Below are 21,411 nucleotides of genomic sequence, written 5' to 3' on the forward strand. Positions count from 1 at the left end.
TAACATTTTACTGTTATTTATACCATCTACAGCATTTATACAATACTCACCTCGTAACAATTCCACCAAGAATGCAATTGCGATGGCAGACAACACAAAGGCGATCCTCAGGGAGAGCTTTAAATAGAATGAGCACAAAACTAACCACCTCAGAATAATCTAACTAAGCTAAACTACTTTCTAATACACTTTACTAATATAATTGGTCAGCTTGTAATTGTGGATGATAGGTAATGGTACATCTGATAACTATGTACTTTGTGACATTGAATCTAAGTTGCCATATCTGTACCCATTTGATACAAAGTTGGTGGAAGCCAAGGATGGTAGCATCTTCTTGTGAATTATATAACAAACAGTCAATGTGCTCCATCACTTTTGAACATAATATTGTAGGAAGATAAATATATGCGTAGGTCTATAATTGCTGGCTTCATCTCATCTTCCTTTCTTGAACACTGGACAGATATTTGTTTTCCACCAATCTGATGGTAATGTGCCGATTGAGAGAGATTTTGTAAAGATGAAATTTAAGATAGGTGAAGTCTCTTCAACACTCTGTTTAAGCACAAATGGAGGGGTTTCATCTGGACTACTAGCTTTATGGCTTTACAAGACACTGAAAGGGTATACGTACAGTCAGTTTCAGATTGCATGTTTGCAAATGCAGTTGAACAATATGTATGGGTCACGTGATTGTTCACACATGTGTTTCTTTACAAATACCGTAATCCGCTTTATTTTCGTGCTAAAAATTTTCATGTAAAAATGTTTTTGTATAATTTTTACGTGATTAACTGCTCTATTAGAGTAGTTCGATCTTATGTAAAAAAAATTTCATGTAAGAACTTTACGTACAAGTTTTGCATACGAAAATTATTTTACAACGAAGAAAAGCAAATTACGGTAAGCTGCTCCTCATAATGACTGATACAACCAAATTATTTGCTCATTAGACAATGCCATGCAGGGGCAAGCATATATAGATAACCAAAGAGGTCATAACAATTGGTAAATCTGCACACAACTATGCTACATAAATATATATAGAAGTTGTCTATATATAAACATTCCAGCCTGATTTTTTAATATGCTCATTAGATAGAGTACTGATTGCCAATCTCAGAAATCCATAGTTTTTTTGGGATAGAATTAGCTACTTTGGCATGTACAGTGCATAAAACTGAAAAAGGGTACATTTTTCCCATGGCTCCCCATACATTTTAAAGGGGAAAATGGCACAATTGATTTAGCAAGCCATCTAGCAACCTGGACTGTTTTGAAACTGCAGTTGCTTCTAGCTGCAAGTTTGTACATGTAATGAGAGGTCTTATTGGATCTCAGTGATCTTTGTATGCTTTGTAGTACTATAGTAAGCAAATATGTTTCACCTACTGCACACTTCTCAATACAATGGTGTATATACCCATAGGCAAGTGGCTAAGTAAAAACATCAAGTTAACAACTTATAAGGTAAACAACTAAAGTGGAGGTGTCACAATTATACAACAATACCTAAGGTGGAGTTGTGGTTCCAATTACGGCATCGTTACGCCGACTTTGAAGTGGTTTATACTTTTGAGCAGCTGATGACACAGCCATCAGAAAATTGCTGTGGAGTTGAAAATCGCTAATCCAAGTGAAGTAACTATGCCCTTTACAGTAAGCATCAGTGACTACCTTCCACCCGACAGTAAGTTTTAAAGTATTCTACATACACTACAAGGCTTGAAAAGAACACACAACTTACTTATATCTTAAGTGCATGATAAAACTAAAAGTAGACCATAAAATCATCATGACATCGTTAGGCAGATGTAGAAGTGGGATATTTGTGTAGAAAGCCTACTGAATTTTTATTGTTGGTACACAATAAAATTTCACAATAGGGCTAATTATGTAGTCTATACAGGTAAAGCAAAGAAAGGATGTATGTATAGGCAGAAGCCCCCATGCACTATATGATTCTCAATATCTGGAGATTTAACCTCTTTATATTGAAGGGATCAAGATACTCTAATACAGCATTCATTATACTCTAATAAAACAATCAGACACGGTTGAGGTCTTCAGCATTTATATCATCGTGAGCATATAGCATAACTTGTCACTCATCCACCAGCATTTCACAGAGAGTCTGGCTTCATCCAAGATGAATGGGGCAAGAGGAAAATTTATTGATATGCGTATAAAGGCTAAATGTTTATAACTAGTGATCAAGTACACAGTAAGTAGCTTCTGCAGTTATAATAAATATACTTCAGTCAAATTATTTTGTCAGTTGGTCATGAAGTATGTTACAGTTAATCAATGTATCTTTCTAGGAATTACACTAGTTCTTGAAATTTGACTCATTTGTAGTAGTACTTGACCCAATAAAAATCTTTTGCCTGCCACATTATTCAAATTCATCACCAAACATTTTATCACGAGAAACCATAAAGTACAATGTTGTAACACTTTTCACAAACCACATGTGTCTGCTCTTAACACCTTTACTGTCTGTCATCACCAATCATCTAGTTGGAGACTTCCTTAGCCTTTTTAGCTGTTGCTCATCAATATGTATGTAGATTGAGACAAAAATGGACCACTGGTCCCAATACTATCCCAACCCTGAATAGTATTAGGATCAATACATAGCTGACTGTAAGTTATTTAACCTGAAAGTACACATTAATTGCATTGCCTGTTATTTATAGACCCATTTTCTGTTTTTGTCTCAGTCTAGGCAGTAGTTTACTAGTTCCAACACTGATATAAAGAAAGAATTACGCAGTACAGAGAACATCAGCACATAAGATACCATATATGTCAAGCTTCATAATGAAAAATGACCTCCCAAATTTTTGTTGTTTTTTGAAAAACCTTGGACAACATGAATTAAGCTTTAAAAGAAAATTCCACTATGTATGTTATATTTCACAGTTTTATTATTACAACTCTGTTGTTTGTTCATTTCTTTGGATGATTCTTGTGATATAATGACAATGACCAGACATGCATCACAGCAACAAATCAACATAATAAATTTCCAAGCTTGCATATAGTTGAGATGTCACAAAATTATTCAAAAGGAATTATAGGTATGTTACAAGAACTGTAACAGGGTTTCTGTTGTATTCTCAACTTCCCTACGCCATTTGCTACATGCTCTATTGTAACATTGTAGTAGTATATATTTAGGGTTTTCTTTACTTTCAGTATCCTATAATTGTGATGAACCTTTAAGCTTTGTATGTCCCCACCATATGAGAGTAGCTGTGAGCTATCAACAAGACTTGTTATTGTTTGGACCGGCTGTGAATCTCCTTGTAGGGATGCCAATCCATTGAAGAATATATACAACCAACAAGCTGCCAAGATGCTGTATAACCATAGTACACATGGCCTCACCACACTAGCCTGTCAAACAATACTAGGGTAAGCTATAGGGTTGTAAAATATTGTAATTAAATCCCGTTTACGTGATAATTATTATTATAATGTTCTTTATGTACATTATCCGCTGATTGGCTGACTCATTGTTGCCTTAAACTAACTTAAGAATGGTTAATGTATTAAGTTGGTGAGGACATCATTTGGGACAGACACATTTCTTTTGGCACTGACACTGCAGGAGATAAATGTACGCATTATGGACTTAGATACCTTGAAGTTGACTCTCTTGCAAATTGTGCATGTCCTATTATGGGTAGCTCATAAGGTGTTTATCACAGGTAGCACATTGCGATTTCTATGTATTTACATGCTATTTTATATACATTTTTTGCATCATACCTCTACAGTCTAACTAAGTGCAGGCATACTTTGCATTCTACATGTGCTCTGTATGTAACTTACTAAGGCTGTGAAATTGCTCCTTTGCTGGCTCACCAGATGCACATCTCATCATGTTTGCATAATATGTCTGGTGTTGACTGATTATACTAGTGATGAATAGTACAGTTCAATCAAACTGCATGGTAGCAATCTCATTATAGTAGAGCGGCTAAGCAAAAAAAAATTGTTCACTTTTTGATAAAAGCACCAAACTTGCATGGTACAATATTTGCTAGATTTTATTCATATTGGATCTGAAGCCAATAAAGAAAATACATTGAGGAAGCCATATGCTGAAATTTGGCATCTGCGTAGGCAACCAAGGGACAGTCATATCCAAAAGCTGATCAAGGGAGGTGTCCATCCAGGTCATTAGCTTGTATTGTTAAGAAGCACGGAGGGTCAAGGTATATGAAGCCATAGACACACATCATATTATTTGTATTGAAATGTGCCCATACTTTTGCACTATTGGTTTCATTAGCAGTGTTTAATAACAATTGATTTTCTGATTACACCTCAAAGATTTTGTGTGCATTTGTATGGTTTCGTGACCAGCTCAAAATGAAGTTTCAGAACATGCCCTAAGGCAATGATTTTGACATTGCACCCTATCTCAAATGATTGAAAAGGAAATATCATCACTTGAAGTGCAAAATTTGATCCCTACTTTAGCCAAGCTGGTCTATTTGCTGATTATGTGGTAGGAGTTATACTGGTACATTAGATGGTTACCCTCACATTAATGCAGTATGATCCACTGGGCGAAAAGTTCCATGTCAGCTTGTAGGTAATGAGTATAAAATGTGCATGAAATTTGTCATTTCAGCCACATTTCATAAGTAGAAAATTAGCAGATTTTAGTAAAGTTTCATACAGAGGATAGAGAAAGGTTTACTGCATCTAGAATGGTGCTGGAAATGAGGCAGTGAAGAAATGTACATTTTAACACTGTGAAATGCATACAGGATGTAAAAAATCCTGTAGCTGAAATCAACATTTTCTATATTGTGCATCTGCTTTATATATACTGCGCTAGTAATATAGCTAGCAATGTCTCACTCCTGTGTTATATTTACTACCCACAATACGTATTTCATTAATAAGTAAAAAAGCACATCATTTGTACAGCAACTATAATTTTCAGTTCTCAAATTGAAGTTCTTGACACCTTCAGGATTATTTTTTCTGAGGGATGTTACATCACTTAAAATTAATGTAGATTGGCTCTTTTACTTCTGTCCGTTGAGTGAAGCTTTCTTCCCATAATCTGTTTCATCACTAGTTCTTATAGGTAGCATCTGTAAAAATTTTGTTACAATAAAATATTGCTATGGCAATTTTTTTCTGTGGCAAACCTTGAATTAATGTATACTATTCCTGATACAGTGTCATTCATAGCTTTCACAAGATCCAGCCATGATCACAAGTTTCTCCACTGCCAAACTTCAATAGACCACAAAATACGCATTTCCAAGAACTATAGCAGAACTTACTATGTGATTTCTTGCATCTACAGTACTACCACAAGACATCATCAGCAGTCCAAGTTTTGAAAGCATCAGTAACCACTTTTGTCACTTCCTTTGACAGCTTTACGTAGCTAGGTGATGTCGATGGTGGATCTCACTGCCATCAATGATATAGATAGCAAATTAATAGCGAATCATGAATTAACCACATCTTCTTACCTCAAAATTGCTACAAATGCAGCTCTTCCTATATGTCTTTCTGCAAAGTTCCCTATGTCAGGGTAGCTTGCAGTCATCTATAAAGTAGACTTAACCATTTCACTGTGAGGTAGTTGTACTAAAGATGATGAGTGCTTGTGGAATGCACCCAGTTGACTCTCAACCCGAGGGGTGTTATCCTGTACTTCTTTTGCCAGCAAGCAACATGTGATTTTGTAGTTGCCAAATGCGTGTAGCGCTGTAGCTAGTTACTGTAGCATAGGTACAATTGTGGCGTCTCTACAAACTGGCGGAAAAGGATGAAAGAAGCGATATCTACGAACGATCATAAATGCTGTGACAGCCTTTATAGCTATATATATATACCTGCAGGTAAGTCTGCCATGGAGCACAAGCACTGTTCTAGTTCTGGATGACAACAAGCTGCATCATAGCTATAGAGCCTCGCTGTTAACTGCGAACAATCGGAAGAAATATGCAGCGAAGGTGATTGTGTGCAATCTGTGCAATCTGTGCATGCATGCTGTTGGTATATATATACGAGCATGAAAGAGCAGTGACCTCATCCATGTGCAGCCATATAGCTAGTGCGGTGGATGCACTGTGGCTAATTAGATTGTCCACACTGAATTAGTAAAAATATTCATGTATTTAAATGCATTCCTGTCAACTTCTTAGTCAGCCTTAGGCTACACCAACAAAGCAGAGTCCAACACACACAAACAAACACACAAAAGGCAATACCTTCAGCTACCACTTGCCTACCTGACTGGGACATCTGTGTGCTAGCTACTCATGTAGGCTGGTGCTAAGAGTCATCGTAAGCATAATCCTTCGAGGGCAGGACTAGTATTATACTTAACTCACAGAAAGGTGTACCATACAGTATCTCATGTCAATGTGTGGGCATGGCAACCCAATTAAGTCTCATCTGTACCTTCACCCACTACATATGTTATATCAGAGCTATGGATGGTCTGCCTTCCCAGTTGTTGCCATTTAACACCTGGGTAAACTAGTCTGGGCATCAAACCTGACTGAAACCTTTCAATTACCAAACTCAGGACCACTTATCTTAACTCTCTCTCTCTCTCTCTCTCTCTCTCTCTCTCTCTCTCTCTCTCTCACACACACACACACACACACACACACACACAATACACACACACAATACACACACACACAATACACACACACAATACACACACACAATACACACACACAATACACACACACAATACACACACACGCACACACTAGCTATTACACAACATTAAATTTTTCCATGTATCAAAGCACTGATTGTGCCTACTAAAGGTAATGGACTTGATAGTGACAGACTGTTAGCAGCTACAGAATTTTTTTTTTGTGATTTGTAATGTCTGTATAGGCCATGCTTGCATGCATGCATGAGTCAAAAGCAATAGCAAAGTATAAGTCCTTTCAACTATTGGCACACAGACTAACAGCTGTTGCTTCAAGCCACTAAATGGATATAGCCATTAACACTAATGAAATAATGTGCTGTGGTAGATTCCCAATATGCAAATTCATAGAGTAGATTTCTACACTACACATCACTGCCTGCTTCAAAGAGCTTTTACTCAATATGCTTCACACATCACTGTGCTGATTATTGTGAACACTTGGCACTTGCTAGCTACCACCATTAGCAGGACACATGTGCATAGATGGATTGCATTCCATCTTAAGAGCCTCTGTGATTAAAACTTACCTTGCTACATGCTTAATGCATGTTCCTGACATGTAGATATGTATTGTAGAGTTTTGCTGTGCACACGATAGTTGCTAACAGGTGACTAGAAATTCATTTACAACAGAACAAAGTAATGTTATAGTTTAATATGTATTCAACCAAAAGCATTTAAAAGTAGGTCTACCAAAATAGTCACCATTTAAGAAAGGTCCCTATTTAACAACTGGAGCAATGTGAATAAATATTCTTGCTCAAGGAAGCAACAACAGCAACTGAGCATCAACCCTAGCTGAAACCTTACAATTACCAAGCTTTGATTGTGCCACTATATAAAAGTCATGTATTTGATAGTGCCAGACTGTTAGCAGCTATAGAAGTTTTTTTGAGATTCGAAATGTCTATAGTCCATGCTTACATGCACGAATGGCAAAGTATATAAGTCCTTCCAAGCATAGGCGACACAAAGACACTAACAGCTGTTACTTTAAGCCACTAAATGGATATAACCACTAATGAAATAATGTGCTGTGGTGGATACCCAATATGGAAATTCATAGTGTAGATTACTAAGCCACACTTCACTGCCTGCTTTGAAGAGCAATGTGTTTCACATATTACTGTGAAAAAATTGTGAACACTTGGCACTTTAAACACATACAGCTGCAGCTACCACCATGCAGGATCAGGTAACACAGTTGAGCAGGACACATGTACATAGATGGATTGCATTCCATCTTACGAGCCTCTGAGATTAAAACAACTCTTACCTTGCTGACATGATAGAGTTTTGTTCACACATTGCTGCTAAGAGGTTACCAGAAACTCATTTACAGCAGAACAAAGAAATGCGGCAGGTAGCTATAGTTTATGTATTTAACCAAAAGGTCTACCAAAACATTTGAATATAGTTATGTGTAAATTCTTCAACTCTATGAATATGACCAATTAGCTGCCACCACCCTTCTCACTCATGCAGTTTCTTAGCAAATATCTAATTTTAGGAGAACTTCACTCCTCATGCAAGTCCTTGCACATTACCAGCTACTAGCTACATGTGAATGATGATCACATCTAGTTGGTCTCATAATGTTATTAAGGCATACAGGTCTCCAAATCTCTATAGTAAATCTGTGAACTAAAAAGTTTTAATGTGATACTATGTAGCTATAGACCACCATATGAGAGTGCTGTAATCCAAACATTTTGCTTTCTTACTACATCATATATAATTCTTGCATGGATAGAAGCCATTTAACTGTAAACCAACATTGCAATTAAGTATACCATCTAAGTGCCATAAGTGTTTTTTCCTGCAATAAAAGTCTACCAATAACCTCTTGTACCAAGAGTCCATACTATAAGACCTCTTTATTATGAACTATTGATAGTACACATAGACAATCAAAAATCTGTAATTTATTGTTATACATTATATACACTTGTCAGAAAGTTCCCAGTGGTAGTGACACAAAGACTAAGTTTGACAACCATCTACCATAGGATTGCAGGAGAGACTATATAGTATATATCACAGTTGGCCGTGGTGCCTCAACAGAGACTAGGGGAGGTCACAACATTACAGTATACTGTGTTTACTTCATCCATGACAGACCTCGTGACAGACCAAAGAGTTGAGATTATTTACTGGATGTTTGGAGGTGCTATATTGTATATTGCCAATGTAGACTTGTGTACATCATGTATCAGGTTGTAGACAGCATGATGCAGCTAATGCACACAGAAACTATAGCTATATGTAAAATGATGTGATATCATCATAGCTAAGTTGATTGCTTGCTTCAGTTATAAAATTAATGTAAAGCAACATTACAATAATATTTCGCCCGAGTGATAACCATGGAATGCTTGGATGGCATCAACTTAGCCACCGCACTATAGCTATGTTACACATAATCACCCACATAACAGTAAAGGAATATATATATATATATTCCCATTCCTTATGTAGGGAAAATTTTTATGGTGTACTCGTATACGTGTATAATATTCATAGCCACTTACATTTCCTTTATTATTATATTCATGAAATGCACTATTGCTTTCTTATCTCCTGGCAACCAAGTACAGGTTATTTTATTGTAGTAATCCTTTCCACAAATCCAGGTATATCATTGTAGTATACATTAAAGTATATAGCATGAAGATGGTGAACCGCTGAAACAGTAAGTAAAGCCATCACCAGATATTTACTAAAATAAACACTTTGTCACAATGCCATACTCCCCAGCTGTCTGTCACTATTCATGACAAATTCTAACATCTATATTGTACAAAGACACAAAGTGTAACACACAATTATGGCCATAAATTCATGCAATATTTACCCCAGCATACAGTACGTAACTATCTAGCTCCATGTGTTGACTGTTTAATTGTCATGTTGAAAGCCTAAACAGTTGAGTATCATCACTGTATGCCATAGCTTCTTTTTTCTGTAGCACGGTAAGTCACTGAGAAATATGGTGTAGTTGATTTTGAGCTTCCTTAGTATAACAATTCATATACAACTAAAAAGTTATTGCAACAGCATAATATGGGTTACAGTTTTGCACATTGTTGTATAGAGACACTCTGGTATATGTTGAGAACTAAGTTTGGCTCAGTATTACACTGATCAACACATGAAACCTGCAGTATCCATTTGATCAGTTTACAGCTGCATTGTCACTAGTCGTGAATGTGGTGAAAATCTTAATACTGATTTTATCTACATTTCTTGTAAATGTTAAAACAATTTACTGCAATGTGACACTAACAGGAAATTGTACAGAAAATGTTCAGAGACATTTCCTGCATGATAACTTAAATAGGAAATCATTTAAAAAATTTCCTACATGCTGACACAAGCAGGACATCTTACTTTTCGTGCAGTGATCTTTACTATTCACTGCATGGTATTGCTAACTTCTCCTTACAGTTGTGTACCACAAACACTTGACCAATGAAAAAGATTTATTATAACACATTGGTTAACATAATAGTGTGGGCATGTAGACATGTAGACACAAGGTAGATACAGCACCACTGAAACAACACTATACAGAGGCATGTAGTCAGCACAACAATACATACATGTAACTAGTAGCAACATGGTGCCAATTTAATTGGAAAACATGCTGTGTCAAGGAAGCAGTAATGAATATCTGACTAAATACAATTAATGTTATGATGTGGGATACATTTACAATTCATTGCAATTACAGAAACAATTAAGTGACGTCACTTTATCAGTATAAAACGAGGGTCACTTTGAAACAGCCTCATTGCAGCAACTGAAACAATGTGGACCTCACTGTGTGCTATTCTCTTCATTCAATCAACTTTTACTGCTGCATCTCCTGTGCTCTTGCTAACAGTTGAAGACATCCTAAATACTACAGACATACATCCGAGATGCATTAATGTCCAGTGTCCAAAGTTGAAGTGTTCAAAAACTATACTAAAAGAAGGAGACTGCTGCTGGAGCTGTGATGAAACAGGTAAACAAATGATTAAACTTTGTAGTTTTAATTCATGACATGAAGTTATATAAGGTTCACTTTAATTTCTTTGCAAGTACATTGATTGCTGGTATATAGCATACACAAATGTGGTTACCTGTAACGAAAGTGAATTTGCAGTGAACAAATTGTTGTCAGCTGCTGCTGCTGCTACCACACTAATAGTATTCCTAAGGGGCTTCATCAGGCCAAATGAAGCAAAATCCCTATAAGTGGCAGCTGTACAAGCAATCAGTTACAGGACAATACCCACCACATGTCCATTGTTTAACAAACCTCTGTCATGCATTTTCACCAATTGGTGTCTATCAACAGAGATTACTCTCGGATGCTTGGTTGATGGTGAAACATATGAAGAATTGTCGATGGTTCCTTCCAATAGTTCTGATCCATGTGAAGTTTGCCATTGTTGTGTAAGAGAACCAAATTAATGTGTTTAATGTTTGCAGTATAATTTTAGCTTGGAAAATTGGTTTGCAGCAGAATATTTCAAGCCTGTCCTCAACTAAAGTGCAGCTTTGACCAAATCGTAGTAGAGGAAAGGAAATGCTGTCCAAGATGTGCAGATGGTAAGCTCAAACTTACTCATAATGTACCAAGCAATATTATATCATTTGCATAATATTATACTCTAAGTCTAAAAAGACCCAAGTCACTTACTTTTGTGTTTCCTTACAGAAAACAGTGCCAACTTGGAGCAAGGTACTCATATTCATTATCAACACCCATAATTTAATCATGTCTCTAATTAGCATGTCTAACCAGAAAAATGCATATTGTTTTGTAGCAACATGTGAAGAGAATGGGATCACCTACCAAGATGGTGATGTATGGAATCCTTACTTTCCCAAGTTTGGTGTTCTAAAGTGTTCCAACTGCACTTGCAAAGTATAAAAATTGTAATCACATACCCAAATGTTATTTAAATTTCCATATTTAGAATGGAACAACATATTGTGAGAAATTGCCATGTCCTCCAGTAAGAGAATGCACACCTGATGATCCAATAGAAGAAATAACAATCTGCTGCCCAAAATGCAACAGAAGTAAGCTCCTGTGACAGCCTATAACTTAGTGATTAGTTCTCTTCTTTTTTTATCCAGCAAATACTGATGGGACAGAAGCTACCAATGCTAGCAACAGCACGTATGCACCGCCATCTTTGCAACCAACCGATCCAACTGTTAAACCTTGTTCGGTAGTTGTCATCCATTCCTATAAAGTATATGATACAATTGATAAACACATTGACCAAATTGCAATAGAGTCAGTACACTTTGCCAGTGTGGATGTGTACGTGTGGTCAAATGATACAGTGAAAGTGCAGTATGAATCATACTCAAGTAATACATTTGCAAATACTTTCGTCAATGTGCGTTTTCAATACATTGGAAATACAACTCAAGGTAATAGTAGTAAAGTTGTATGTCACATATGTAATTAATATATTCCTTAAATACATATTAATAGAATTGGTACAAACTGTAACTGACTGGTTTAATACAAAGATAGAGAAGCATAACCTGAACTACTGTAAGTATCTCTGTTCTTCAAGAGTGTTAATGCTATTACAGCCAAGTGATCATGACTCAGATGAATCAAGTGGCTATGGTGATTGTTAAGTGATAAACTTTCCTCAATTTTGTACAAGAACCATTGTGAAGTTATAACTTTTGTATTTACTTGCTTCTTGCTTATGGTTCATGTAAATGTAGAAAACTGTATTTAAACAACTGACTATAAAAATTATAAAAAATACTACTGCTGTCATGAGGTATATCAGTGTTATGGCCGTGAAAAGCACCCATAACATAATGCTGTCTCAACCACATAAACTGGATAGTGCTAAACATATGATGCCACGTGTGAAAATCAGGTTTCGCATTATAGCTGTTTATAGTTTAGCAACTATGTGACTAACCAAAATAATTTGCTACTGAAACATCAATTTGTCAATCAATTATCTAATTCATAACAAAGGTGTGTGTATTTCAAGAGTTCATAACATTATAGCAAGTAGTGGACTACCAAGGCATAGGTGAGAAGGTATGTTAACTATCTAAGCAGGGGTGGATCCAGGATCTGGCAAGGGGAGGGGCACAAACAGGCTTAGTTGTAGATGGGTGGGAAGAACAGATTTGAATTCTCTTATTAGTTGATTTATGCTTTATGTACCTCTTAGTAAGTACCTCACTGTTGATTTTTTGGGCTTTACAGATACGTCTTTAAAACTGTTTACAAGGTTAAATGTCTTGAACACCAGAAATGATAGAGGCGCTTAGCATGCCCGAAAGGTGATGAGAGTGACATTGCTTGATAGTTGGTTTGACTTTGGTTTCAGGTGAGTCAGTTTGCAACAAATGATGGTGATGTGTACATTTTTCATGAGTTATAAATTGATTTTGGCCTGACAAGGTTTAGTAGTTCAATCAAAATAGCATGGTTCATCCGAAAGGGAAAGGAGGGGGGGGGGGGGGGGGGGTATTTGCCCCAAATGTCCCATGCTGGATCCGCCATTGCTAACTACAAGCAAGAACTAAGTAGCTATAGTAGCTTATGAGAGAAATCTAACTAGTGGGCTAACTAGTGGGCTAAAAGCATTCTTATTGTACAGAGCAGACATTAATGCAACATCACATAGATACGTACCTTAATAAGGGAATATTTTGTACAGGACAACCACATGATAGTTGTCCTACCAGATGAAATAACCAAATTGTAAATGATGTTTCTGTTATGTGGGATGTATGTATGACAATAAGTTTTGAGTTAGTATTCAGCATTGGTACATGTCACATGTAAAGGACTATGTTACACATTTCAGTTGCCATATTGACCAAAATTCATGCAATAACAAGACTTAATGCATTAGAAATCAAGCACAACACCATTCATGTCTATATAATAGCTACTTATGCATATATTGATATTAAATATTTTAGCCCTACAACATATGTGACCTGGTCTGTGAAAAGGGGTATTATAGCCTTTCCAAACTGTAGAGTTTGACTAATCATAACTCTTCATGTTTTCAACCTATCACCTTCATATTACACCACACCATAGTGCTATGTTAGGGGTATAAGGGGACCAAATTTCACATTCACAAGTCAAGTTACAGGTAGCCAAGTACATGCAATTGAAAAGGCTATAAGACCACTTTTCGCGGACGGAGTCACATATAGTGAAAGGATGTGACTATATAGGGTCAGCAGCACTGCATGTGAACAAAGCCAAATGCTAAACACACGTTCAAACTTATGTGACATCTGTCCTGCCATGCGGTCAATATGAAGCCAGCAACTAGAAAGGCAGCCATTATGGTTAAAGTTGTTTTTGTAGAGACTGTTATTAAAATGGCACCAATAGTCTGCACCAACATAATGGGCAGCCTTACAAACATTGCTCCCCTGTAGCTTGCGCACCACAAATTTGCGAGTTTTTGACAACATCTATCTATAATTTGATTCTAAGATTTTGACGAGCTTCTAAAATACATTGTGTGCATGAGGTGGAGCGTGGGTACAGAGAATTATGTATGACAATCCCATATAGTGTCAATGCCCATGTTACTGTGCTACATATGTACTTTCCTATAGAGTCCTTATATGCCATAAACAATGTGCATACCAGGATGCTAGAAAATCAATAAAAGTGAACCTTTCGAAAGCATAGATTAAAGGTACAGTATGCATATACAATTTCTTGGTAAAAGGAAAACAAAACTATATTACCAGTGGGGTCCCTTTAGGAGATATTTTTAATTCTACACCTTTGACATGAAAAGAAGTGTTTAGCAAATACAGTATAATGCATAAGGTAATAAAGCATCAACAATTTTATGCTTATCATTGAAGCCCTTTATGAAGCCATAGATAGAAGCTACAGCACTCATAGAATTCCTTGGTTATTGATGACATTCATCCTCAGCTTGGACTCAGAGTGACTGAGTTTTATGAACTTTATTTAGGATAATAATAGAGCTAGGAAAACAAGAAGGGAACAGAAACAACCTAGCTGTCAAGTCAGATATGGGTTGGATTTTTAACAAAATTGAAGCATGGTTAGATTTTTCTGTTCAACAATGCAAATACTCTCTAATACAGCAGTCGGATTATACTAAATGTTTTATAGAATAACACCTGGTTGCAAATTGATTGGATTCAAACATTAGATATTACACTTTCTCATGCATTTACCATCTTTCAATTATCAGCAATGTCAAGTTAACCATACTACATACAATATAAAAGTACAGTGGAACCTCCCTTATCTGGACCTCTAGTATCCAGGCACCTTCATTGTCCGGACAGCCCAAATTAGTCATGTGGCTTGTAGTTTATTGACCATAATAAAGTTTGGCTTCATAGGCGGATCTGAGGGGGGCCAAGGGGCGCTGTGCCCCCCTGGCCCTTCTCTTGCTCCCCTTGGACCTACAGTACCAGAAACTAGAATCATGCATTCACACTGTATTCAAAAGTATAGAAAGCCAATGGGCAAATAGAAGACAACAGTTATAAATGTACTTTACAGTTGTAGCTAAACTGTACACTGTAAAGAAAATAAGACAAATAATTTTTTTTGTGCAAAGATCGAGATACTCTAATAGAGCAGTCACTACTCTAATAGTACAGTCACAATTCTAATGTCATCAATTTACAATTTTATAAATCATAACTAAACTAGCTACTCCTTATTTTGATTTACTATACACTTTACTATCAAACAGGTTTGTCTCAGATAGGCTAACCAATCTTTGTATACATTGCAAAGCATGCACTTTGATAGCTAAGCGCTATCAAAAATGCTCTCATATTCAAACCTAGGAGGTCTAATTTTAAATTTGTTTCTCCAACTACAGTCTTAAAAACTGTATATCCATTATTCATGCTGAATAAAGTTATAATGGCGGATCCAGGATGGGGCATTTGGGGCAAATCTCCCTCCACCCCCCTTGTGGAGGAGCCAGCCATATTTCTAGCTACTAAACTTTGTTAGGCCAAGAAACTCATGAAAATATGGTTTTACTACAGTTTATTACAGAAACCAAAGCGAACCAAAGTCAAATTAGCTGTGAAATTGTCACCCAGCACCTTCGTGCGTATTAAACACCTCTAAAAATAGCTATCGTGTTGTTGGTGGTTTTATTGTTATTTTTATTATTACTAGGACCGCGTCACCGCGTCACATACAACCAAGTACATACACCAACGTGACAGCCCCCCGGTGAGGCTATTAGGTGGTGAAGGTACGATCCCCAAATCATCTCAATATGTCACAGTAGTGATAGATATAACACAATAGTGGCATCGTAACTAAAGGCCACCAGTAGCTAAGTGCCAGTACATCATTGGTGTGGTAATGGCACAGTGATGTGTACAAAGTATATGTATACAAAACATACAGGAGAGAACTATACATTATTGCAGTATTGTATGCAGCAATACATTATAGGCAATATCACCAGATAAAAATTATTAGCCAATATACAGCACAGTATATCAACATCAACTACATAGAGTTCACCAGTGGTGTAGCAATGGCACAGTGATGGGTGACACACTATAATTATGCATACACAACTTGCAGGAGATAGCTACACAATACTGTAGGAGTATGCAAGCCAGATGAACTAGATAAAGGAAGACAGCCATGTCGAGATTGATGACTGAATAACTCTATTCGTAGCTAGTGTACATTCATTTATTTATTGTATTAGGTTAGGTCATAAACTTAGGTATTTCCCCTTGTGTGCTTGTACACGTGAGCTATTGTGTGTGCGTTAGATAGAGTTCTCCCCGCCTCGTGTTGCAAGGTTACAAGAGTCGAGTGGCTTTCATCGGGCGTTCCGACCTGCAGAACCTGGTAGCTGTTACGACCGGTATAGAAGATTATCGTACATCCGTAACATTGGTGCTGTGACGCAGTTGAATCGCGAGCCTTACACTTCTAACCCGCCATTGAAAAGTCGTGGTACCGTGGCATAAAGGATAACGGTACCCAGTAAGGCAAGCGATTTCGTTAGTGACACTGTTGTTCTTGCTTGTTATTTCAGTTGGCGATCAGAATTTGTTCGATGGAAGTTTCACACCTCCGAGCATCAAGAAGGGCTCACCGCGCTCACCTGACACGTGTATTTGGAAAGATTGCTTCCATCCTGGAGAGTGATGAGGCTCCCAACGAGAGAGATGCTGCCACCCTTCAAACATCATTAGAACAAATTGAGGCTAAGAAAGCCACACTAACAGAGTTGGATGCTAAAATCCTAGCCACCATCAGTGATGCAACAGAATTAGAGACAGAAATACTGGACTCAGAGGAGATAATTTTCACATTGGCAGAGAAGATTTCCTTCATTAAGGCAGTGCAGTCAAGACCGAAACCACTCAATGTTCAAGCTCCACCTTTTCAACCACTGAGTGTCCAAAGCCCACCACCAACACCAGCAAGTGATTCAGTTAGTGATCAACAAGGAAGTGATTCAGTTAGTGATCAACAAGGAAGTGATTCAGTCAGTGATCAACCAGGTAGCCATCCGGCTAGTGATCAACAGTCTAGTGAGGCCACGCTGGTAACTAATACCACTCAACAACAACCAAGAGAAACCAATGAAGGATCACAACCTAATCAGGCTCAGGGGTATGTTAATACATTTGCTGGTGTCCCCCAGAATGTTAGCCGCCTCCCTAAGCTAACATTACCAACATTTGGAGGTGACCCATTGAAGTGGCAAACATTCTGGGACTCCTTTGACTCTGCTGTGCACTCCAATAATGTGTTAACAAATGTTCAGAAGCTTAATTATCTAAGGGCACACCTTGAGGGTGAAGCTGCAAGAACCATTGCTGGGTTTCCTTTAACTAGTGTCAATTACCAACAGTCAGTAGACCTTTTAAAGGGTAGATTTGGTGATCAACAAAGGATTGTCAATGCCCACATGCATGCTTTGATGAACTTGCCACTAGCTAAGAACAACATCACAAGTTTAAGGGGTTTTCATGATGCAATTGAGAGCCACGTGAGGGGACTGTCAGCATTAGGGCAAGCAACAACATCGTACGGAGCCCTACTAGTTCCCATGATACTAGGGAAACTTCCAGTGGACATTAGAAAGAACTTGGCCAGAGAACACAGCAGTCTTGAGTGGACACTTGACAAACTTAGAGAGGCAATCACAAAGGAAATACGAGTCCTTGAAGCTGGTGCCTTTGTTCCTCCATCTCAGTTTGAAGATCATCACTCTACCGCATCATTTCACACAGGAGCCTTAAGTAGACATGAACCCAGGAAGCTGCCGAAGTGTGTGTTTTGTAAGGGATCACATCCAGCCACACAGTGTGACTCCGTCTCAGACCAATCCAAACGTATTGACATTGTCAAAAGGGATAAGTTGTGTTTTAATTGTCTTGGACACCACAGAGTCAGTCAGTGCCAGTCTAAGGGTCGCTGCAAACATTGTAAGGAACGGCATCATACCAGTTTGTGCCGAGGAACACACAATCCCCAGACTCCCAGTAACACACAGAAACCAGCTTCCGAACAGCCATCTGTCCCTCCTACGCAAGCTTCACAGAATCTGATCAACTCTGCAATGTCACAACCCCAGCTAGCTAAGGTGTGCTTCCTGAAGACAGCCGTTGCCACAGTTAGAGCTAACAACTATTCTGCACAAGCAAACATTCTTCTGGATGAGGGAGCACAACGCTCATTTATCACACAAACTCTTGCAAATTCTCTACATCTTAACACTCAAAGAACAGAACGTATTGCTATTGCTGCATTTGGAACATCAGAAGCCTCCAACCAAACCCTTCCAATTGCCACAATCCAATTACAGACTACTGAGGGCACAGAGATTCCAATATCAGTCCTTGTCACTCCAAGAATTGCTCAGCCACTCCGTAACCTTCCATTTTCCTATGTTAAGCAATTGTCATATTTGAAAGGGTTACAGCTCAATCATGCAGTGTCAGATAGTGGTGACATTAACATATCCATGCTTATTGGAGCTGACGCCTACTGGTCAATTGTGAAAGAAGCTGTAATTAGAGGACCAGGTCCCACTGCTGTGGAAAGCAAGCTTGGATTCTTACTTTCAGGACCACTGTACAACTACACCCCTGCTCTAACATCTGGCATGTTCCACCTCAGTTCTGTATCACTGTATGACTCAACTGATTTTACCAACAGTGGCAACGTGTGGGAAACTGATTCTGAGCAAATTAGCCACTTGTCCACATTCTTACAGGAGTACCTACGTGACTCAGTAACTCGTCAGAGTGATGGTACCTATCTTGTGAACTTTCCGTGGAAATCTAACCACCCCGTATTGCCTACCAACAAGTCTACTTGTGAACGACGAGTGCAGTCACTCACCCGTAAACTGAGTAAAACACCTGAGCTGCTCAAAGTTTACAACGGAATAATTGAAGAACAATTGAGACGTGATTTCATTGAGAAGGTGCCAGACTCTGATTTATCGAAGCCGTGCCACTACATACCACACCATGGGGTACACAAGGACTCGACCACAACCCCCTTGAGGATAGTCTATGACTGCAGCAGCCGTGAAGCTAAGCACTTGGCCAGTCTCAATGATTGTCTAGAAACAGGGCCTCCATTTTTACAAGAGCTACCAGCTATCCTCCTCCGTTTCCGTTCCCGCAAGTTTGGTGTCAGTGCTGACATTGAAAAGGCATTTCTGCATGTGCAGTTACACCCCAAGGACCGTGATTTCACCCGTTTCCTGTGGCCATGCAACCCTGATGATCCTGAGAGCCCACTTCAGACCTACCGCTTCAAAGTTGTTTTGTTTGGGTCAGCCAGCTCTCCGTTTATGTTGTATGCTGCTCTTCACTGCCATCTAACACAATGCAGTTCAACCACAGCAAAGGATCTTCTTCACAATTTGTATGTGGACAACATTTTGTCAGGGTGCTCAACTGAAGAAGAAGCCATTCTATACTACACTGAAGCCCGAACAACACTTTCTGAAGCCAATTTCAATTTACGGAGCTGGGAATCTAACAGCAAGCAAGTTTGTGCAGCAGCAGAGAGGGATTATGTCGCAGACAATAGTGAACAAGTCAACACTCTTGGACTAGTGTGGAACACAAGTAATGATAGTTTGTCACTTACTCAGAAGGCCTTTCCATCATGTGATTCTCCAGTTACGAAACGTGAGGTGTTGCAACAATCATCAAAGATCTTTGATCCACTGGGTTTTACCTCCCCAGTTACAATTAGTACTAAGTTACTACTACAACAGCTATGGCAGAAGAAGTTATCATGGGATGACCCACTCCCACCAGAGCATCAACAACAATGGCAGACACTACTTCAAGATCTTGAACAATTGCACATTATCTCTATTCCTCGATGTTATTTAAAGAATGGATTGAGTACAGCTGCACCAATTGAATTACACATATTTTGTGACGCAAGCACTAAGGCTTATGGCGCAGTGGCATACTTCCATCAACACTGTGAATCATCATTTGTCATTTCCAAAACTAGAGTAGCTCCACTGAAGCAGCATACACTCCCCAGACTGGAATTGATGGGTGCCACCGTTGCTGCACAGATGTACACTTGGATCAGTTCCTCAATCAATTACAAGATTGACATAGTTCACATGTGGTGTGATAGCCAAATCGTACTCCATTGGCTCAACAGTGACAAGAGACTGAAACAGTTTGTTTCAAACCGTGTGTCATCAATTACCGAGGCCTGCCCTGCTCAATGGTGGGGTTACTGTCCATCTGCAGACAATCCTGCAGACTTGTTAACCAGAGGCATTTCACTTTCAGCACTACGAGCTTCCAGTATGTGGACACATGGTCCAGAGTGGATTGTCCGTGAAGAGTTACGGCCACAATGGAGTACGACTGACATACAGCATGTTCAACTCACTGTTGCAGAGACTGAAGTGCTATCCCCCAACCCAGTTGAGGAAACAAGTGAAGACAATCAATTATCCTCTGTAGCAACCATCATTGACATAGAAAGGTACAGTACACTGTCTAAACTGTTATATGTCACTGCATATGTGCTACGATTCATTGAGTGTATTAAATCACATGCGTCCAAGCCTACAGGACCAATTACAGCTGGTGAACTAAGCAAAGCTCAGAACATGTGGATACAAAGCTGCCAACACTCAACATACTTGAAGGAAATCAACTCCTTACACAGAAGCCAGACATCTACTAGACGTTTGCCACTAGTCAGACAGCTTCGATTGTTTTTAGACTCCTCCAATTTTCTCCGCTGTGGCGGGAGGATACATAATGCTCCTGTTGACCACAACACCAAGTTTCCTTACCTCCTCCCTGAGAATCACAGACTGACCACATTGATTGTGTACGCCACTCATGCCACTCAATTACATGGAGGCACTCATGCTACTGTCACAGCCCTAAGACAATGCTTCTGGATTCCAGCAGCACGAAGAGTGGTAGCCAAGTTACTAAGGAAGTGTGTGATCTGTCGCAGAGTCGCTGGTAAACCATTCCCTACCCCTGATCCCCCACCACTGCCGCTGGCCAGAGTCCAAGATGGGCCTCCCTTCAGTGTAACTGGAGTTGACTTCACAGGAGCCATGTATGTGAAGAGTGAAGGAGTAACTGGTGAGTACAAGGTATATGTCTGCCTGTTCACC

At 38.6% G+C, this 21,411-nt stretch overlaps 2 protein-coding genes and 1 long non-coding RNA gene across 3 annotated transcripts; 2 read left to right on the forward strand and 1 right to left on the reverse strand.

Annotated features, from left to right (window-relative positions):
• Positions 1–3,167: 3,167 nt before the first annotated feature.
• Positions 3,168–12,509, forward strand: LOC136241878 (chordin-like). The gene is made up of 9 exons (XM_066033264.1): positions 3,168–3,423; positions 10,455–10,730; positions 11,067–11,164; positions 11,212–11,320; positions 11,430–11,453; positions 11,539–11,639; positions 11,692–11,797; positions 11,855–12,157; positions 12,222–12,509. The coding sequence occupies exons 2-9, from the start codon at positions 10,532–10,534 to the stop codon at positions 12,371–12,373; spliced, it is 1,092 nt and encodes a 363-aa protein (XP_065889336.1). The 5' UTR covers positions 3,168–3,423; positions 10,455–10,531; the 3' UTR covers positions 12,374–12,509.
• LOC136241879 (uncharacterized) lies at positions 4,898–6,417 on the reverse strand. The gene is made up of 5 exons (XR_010694437.1): positions 5,880–6,417; positions 5,514–5,828; positions 5,319–5,451; positions 5,181–5,268; positions 4,898–5,123 (listed from the first exon to the last, which is right to left on the reverse strand). It is a non-coding gene; the product is annotated as an uncharacterized lncRNA (long non-coding RNA).
• A 3,878-nt stretch (positions 12,510–16,387) lies between the features above and the next one.
• LOC136241877 (uncharacterized) lies at positions 16,388–21,012 on the forward strand. Its single transcript, XM_066033263.1, has 2 exons — positions 16,388–20,759; positions 20,849–21,012. The coding sequence occupies exons 1-2, from the start codon at positions 16,828–16,830 to the stop codon at positions 20,865–20,867; spliced, it is 3,951 nt and encodes a 1,316-aa protein (XP_065889335.1). The 5' UTR covers positions 16,388–16,827; the 3' UTR covers positions 20,868–21,012.
• Positions 21,013–21,411: the final 399 nt, after the last annotated feature.

Source organism: Dysidea avara, chromosome 12 (genome assembly GCF_963678975.1).
Source record: "Dysidea avara chromosome 12, odDysAvar1.4, whole genome shotgun sequence".
NCBI lineage: Eukaryota > Metazoa > Porifera > Demospongiae > Dictyoceratida > Dysideidae > Dysidea > Dysidea avara.

Bases quoted from the DNA above. Each gene is read 5' to 3' on its own strand.
- LOC136241878 (XM_066033264.1), top strand. From the start codon at position 10,532: ATGTGGACCTCACTGTGTGCTATTCTCTTCATTCAATCAACTTTTACT. The intron at 11,454-11,538 runs GTACTCATATTC...ATTGTTTTGTAG, and splicing joins CAGTGCCAACTTGGAGCAAG to CAACATGTGAAGAGAATGGG. The intron at 11,640-11,691 runs GTATAAAAATTG...TTCCATATTTAG, and splicing joins GTTCCAACTGCACTTGCAAA to AATGGAACAACATATTGTGA.
- LOC136241877 (XM_066033263.1), top strand. From the start codon at position 16,828: ATGGAAGTTTCACACCTCCGAGCATCAAGAAGGGCTCACCGCGCTCAC.